This window comes from Alnus glutinosa, chromosome 1 (genome assembly GCF_958979055.1).
Source record: "Alnus glutinosa chromosome 1, dhAlnGlut1.1, whole genome shotgun sequence".
Taxonomy (NCBI): domain Eukaryota; kingdom Viridiplantae; phylum Streptophyta; class Magnoliopsida; order Fagales; family Betulaceae; genus Alnus; species Alnus glutinosa.
The window spans coordinates 3,319,866-3,324,595 of NC_084886.1; the positions used below are offsets into that span (position 1 = coordinate 3,319,866).

At 37.0% G+C, this 4,730-nt stretch overlaps 1 protein-coding gene across 1 annotated transcript; it reads left to right on the plus strand.

The window, feature by feature from the left end:
• Nucleotides 1-1,463: 1,463 nt before the first annotated feature.
• Nucleotides 1,464-3,862, plus strand: LOC133866199 (large ribosomal subunit protein mL101 (rPPR4)). The gene is made up of 2 exons (XM_062302741.1): nucleotides 1,464-1,837; nucleotides 2,402-3,862. Exons 1-2 carry the CDS (start codon nucleotides 1,538-1,540, stop codon nucleotides 3,644-3,646), a joined length of 1,545 nt encoding a protein of 514 aa, XP_062158725.1. The 5' UTR covers nucleotides 1,464-1,537; the 3' UTR covers nucleotides 3,647-3,862.
• Nucleotides 3,863-4,730: the final 868 nt, after the last annotated feature.

A 4,730-nucleotide genomic window follows, 5' to 3' on the forward strand; every position in this document is an offset into this window, starting at 1 on the left:
ATCCCAATCTTAAAATGATACTATAACAACAACATGGTAAAAACTGTAGAGAATACTGGCAAAGTACTTAATATATATGTTACCTGGATAGTGGAGGGCAGATACATCATTTCAATAGGGAGGTAAATTTTGCCGCTCATAATTTAGTCAAAGCGACATTTAAAATAAGTCACAAATCTGGTTTGGATTGAATAAATTCATTTTTGTATATTGGATATTGTTTTGTTATAACAAATTGCTCTAGCTCTATAGGTTGAATAACATAATTTTTTATTTTTTATTTTTATTTTTTTTTATTTTCTTGTTAAATAAAGAAGAAGAAACAAGAACAGCATGATAAAAAGTTAAAAACTATGAGATGTGAAAAGGGGACTAATTTGGTGAAAATAACAAAAATATCAAAAGACATTTATTTTTGGAACATTGGGTTGGAAGAGATATTTTAACCAAATTTCTAAAAATGTCTAGTATTTTTGTCCCGAAAAATTAAATGGAAAATTTATTTTGGCTTTGTGCCCTCTAATAAAACAATAAACACATCGGCATAATTTATGCAGGTCCCTATCAAAGTTATTATCTAACTTTCATTTGACTTAAATGAAGTGCAAACTCCCCAATGGCTCTTCCGGATAGGAATATGATATTAGGGTGTTGTTTGATAATCAACGTTACAAAATAAGGTAATGCTTTTTACTATTTATTTACTTTTTCATATTTTTCAATAACAATCTACATTAAAATATTCTTATTATTATTATTATTTTTTTCACTTTTTATATCACATCAACAATTTTTTATTACTATTTAAATAAAAAAAATTAACTACAATATAATTTTTTTTTTTTTTCATTTTTCTATACAAATTCTTTTTATTTTATATCACATCATCACTTTTTACTAATTTCAAAATTAACAACCCATTACTCTGTTCTGTTCGTATCTTTGCCAAACAAGACCTAAATTTTTAGCATTTCAAATGATTCATCGCATCGGGGTTTAAGATAATCACAAAATCATGTGAGAAGATCTTTTGTGCTAGCTTTTCTGCATAACGCCTCATGCCCTCAACATAGATTGCCTTTCATTTTGGTGATTCCGAAACAAAAATCCTCGGTCTTAACCAAATAAGAATATATTTATTTACCAATAAATAATAAATTTATTTTATTGGATTTGGGTATTCGAAAAATTATACATTTATTTATTTATTTAATATTTTTGGTATTAAAAAAAAAAAAAAATCCTTTCATTGTAAAACAACCCGAAATTCTGTATCAGCTGGAGCCTGGAGCCACTTGGGCCATCGCCTTATAGAGGTAGCATATTTCTTTTAAGATAGAGTGGGATCAGTGAGGTGGGTTATAGTAAGGCGTAAAGGCCCATTTAAGTTAAGCCCACAGCCCAAACTTTGCCCAAACGGGCCGAACCATTTTTTCAAGCTCCTTCCTCCTTCGCAACGCTAGGGTTTAGTGCAACTTTCAATGAAATCCAAGCAAAACCCAAAACCTGGGAGACTGGAAGCCATTGCAACTGCAAGATGGCGGTGCAGCAGTTGCATTTCGGGCGCACGAAGAGCGTGGTGAAGCGATCGAAGAAGTACTTGGAGGAAGCGCTGTACGTGAGGCTCTTCAGGGAAGGTAGCTCGGAGGTGAGCGTGCGGCACCAGCTCAACCAGTTCCTCAAGAGCAACGAGCGAGTCTACAAATGGGAAGTCGGCAACAATTTCAAGAGGGTTTTCGAGCGCAAGGTCTACTACCCCAAGCGAGTCTACAAATGGGAGGTGGGCGACACCCTCAAGAAGCTTCGCGAACGCAAGCTCTACTACCCTGCTCTCAAGGTTCTCCTCCTAAAGCCATCCAATCTTGTTTCTATATATTCTATATATAACTATTTGGTTGTGGCTCTATCCCGGTTCGTCATATGCTAATAATTCTAGTTCATAACTTTGGGAGCTCTGTGATTTGGTGCCAAATTTGATGAAATGGGCTTGCTTCTTTGCGTTATAGCTTTAATATGGTTTTCAGCATTGCTGCGTTTTTTGTTGTATATAGAATTCAAGCATGTCGAAATGTGAATGCTGTATACAATATAGATCTATTCCCGGTTTGTATGTGTGACTTGTTGTGTAATTTGGGCATCAATCAATAGAATATCTCAACTCCACATCAAATTATTGCTCTCTTTGGTTCACCTAGGTATTGCATTTTGTTATTGTAGTAGCAAAATCTGCCCCTTGATTTAGTACCCTGTGTTGCCTCTTTGCTGAGCTTGCTCACTCTGAAGGTGGGGGCACCTGCTTGGTTTTATAGCATTCTCCATTCTGACGCACTTATTTCAGTTTTGTGATTTTAATCTGTACTACAAGTTATAGATTATTGGAGTCTTATTTTTAGTACTACAGCTTTCAGAAACTATGGCTAAAAGGGGCATGAATCAGACGGTCAGTGATCAAGCTATACATCTAGATCTAGTTGCCAAATCACGAGGTATTGCTGCTGGAGAAAATTATTTCATTGATCTTCCTGAATCGTCAAAAAATCATCTCTGTTATGGTGCCCTTCTCAATTGTTACTGCAAGGAACTGATGACTGAAAAAGCAGAAGCTCTCATGGAAAAGATGAAGGAACTCAACCTTCCTTTAAGCTCCATGCCTTACAACAGCCTTATGACCCTTTACACGAAAACTGGGCTGCCAGAAAAGATCCCAGCCATCATACAGGAAATGAAAGCCTCCCATATCATGCTGGATTCTTATACATACAATGTCTGGATGAGGGCTCTTGCTGCTGTCAATGATATTGCCGGGGTTGAAAGGGTTATTGATGAGATGAAGAGGGACGGCCGAGTTGCTGGAGATTGGACAACATATAGCAACTTAGCGTCAATATATGTTGATGCGGGATTGTTTGAGAAGGCAGAAAATGCACTTAAGGAATTAGAGAAGAGAAATGCCTGCCGAGACCTTTCTGCTTACCAGTTCCTAATTACGTTGTATGGTCGAACAGGGAAACTGCTTGAAGTTTATCGGGTATGGCGTTCTTTGAGGCTGGCTTTTCCTAAAACCGCAAACATAAGCTATCTGAATATGATTCAGGCATTGGTTAACTTAAATGATTTACCTGGAGCAGAGAAGTGTTTCAGGGAGTGGGAATCTGGGCGCTCAACTTATGATATCCGTATTGCTAATGCTCTGATAGGAGCTTATGCAAAAGAGGGTTTGCTAGAGAAGGCAGAAAAGCTCAAGGAGCGGGCTCGCAGGAGTGGAGCCAAGCCTAATGCTAAAACATGGGAGATATTTTTGGATTATTATTTGAAAAATGGGAATTTTAAATTGGCAGTAGATTGTGTTGCCAATGCAATATCTGTTGGTAGAGGGGATGGTCGGAAGTGGGTCCCATCATCTGTGATTGTAAGCAGTTTGATGGGGCACTTTGAGCAAGTGAAGGATGTCGATGGTGCAGAAGGTTTTCTGGAGATTTTGAACAAGGCTGTGGAGAATGCAGGGGCTGAGGTTTTTGAATCACTAATAAGAACATATGCAGCTGCTGGAAGGACAAGCCCTGTAATTCGTCGCCGTCTGAAAATGGAGAATGTTGAGGTCAATGAGACCTGCTTGAAGTTGCTTGAAACAATATGTGTCCAGTGAGTTTTATTTTTTCTCACTTCCTTATCTTGGCATTTCAGTTTCTGTAAAAGCAATTTTGAATGGTTTCTACATGCTATTCAGTTTCGACAATAATTTGCTCCCTTCTTGTGTCCTTCTTGTGTTTATCAATGTGAGGTGACACATGGCATATCCCATTGAAGAGGAGTGCCTCACTTTTTGAAATTATGAAATATCTAAGGATGCTCCATTTACATATGTGAAAGCTGTAGATCGATTCTATTGTGAGTATGGGCTATATGAGTTCTTGCCTTTTGTATATGCAGCTATGTTTAAGAATTTTTTGTTCCGTTCTGGCTGCTTGCCTGACACTGGCCATGTATCCAAAGCCCGTAGCATGCAAATCAGAGGGATATTGGTTTTGTTGATAGGTTCAATCCTACACAAAATACTCCTTCCAGCCCTTTATATTGCCCGATGCTCAGATGTTTGTCTGTGCCAGTTCAATTATTTAGTGGTGATTAGACATGCTTCTGTTTCTGGGAAGAATGGATTTCTTAGGTCGTGCCTGAAAATTTCCTTGAATATTCATGGAGATTTGGCCATTCAATACTGCTCTAAGAGTCAAGATGGACTTCCCTCTATGCAAAACCAGGAGTTGGCTTCTGGCAATTTTTTGTTGAGTTCTGACATATATATGAATAATTTCTCTGTTCAAAAAGTATCTCCAGTTTTTGAAATCACTCCCTTGTTACGAGTTCAAAAAGCCATCGTAAGTTTCCCAAATTTGTGCCCAAGATTAAAGAAATGCTGTATGTTTAGCAGTTGTATGGAATATGTTGAAGAGTGCGATGATATAAGAGAAATGCTATACGTATTTTCAAGTTCACATTCTTTGATGTGGCATTAAAAATTACTCTTGGATCTAAAATTCAATGGTAAATTCATCCAAAATCTAATGGTGATTTTCATTACCACTGTAGTGATTGTAGACTTAAGTGTGCATGTAGCATTTCTTATTATATAAACATTAGCACTAAAATGTTGTTCTTTCTATTCAACATATACGAACATAGTTGGCCAAGTCTTTGTTATTTTCATTACTATGCAGTAAAAACAAGAGCAT

Excerpts from the sequence above, each read along its gene's own strand:
- LOC133866199 (XM_062302741.1), top strand. The coding sequence starts at position 1,538 with ATGGCGGTGCAGCAGTTGCATTTCGGGCGCACGAAGAGCGTGGTGAAG. Across the intron at positions 1,838-2,401 it reads TCTACTACCCTGCTCTCAAG|CTTTCAGAAACTATGGCTAA; the intron begins GTTCTCCTCCTA and ends TTAGTACTACAG.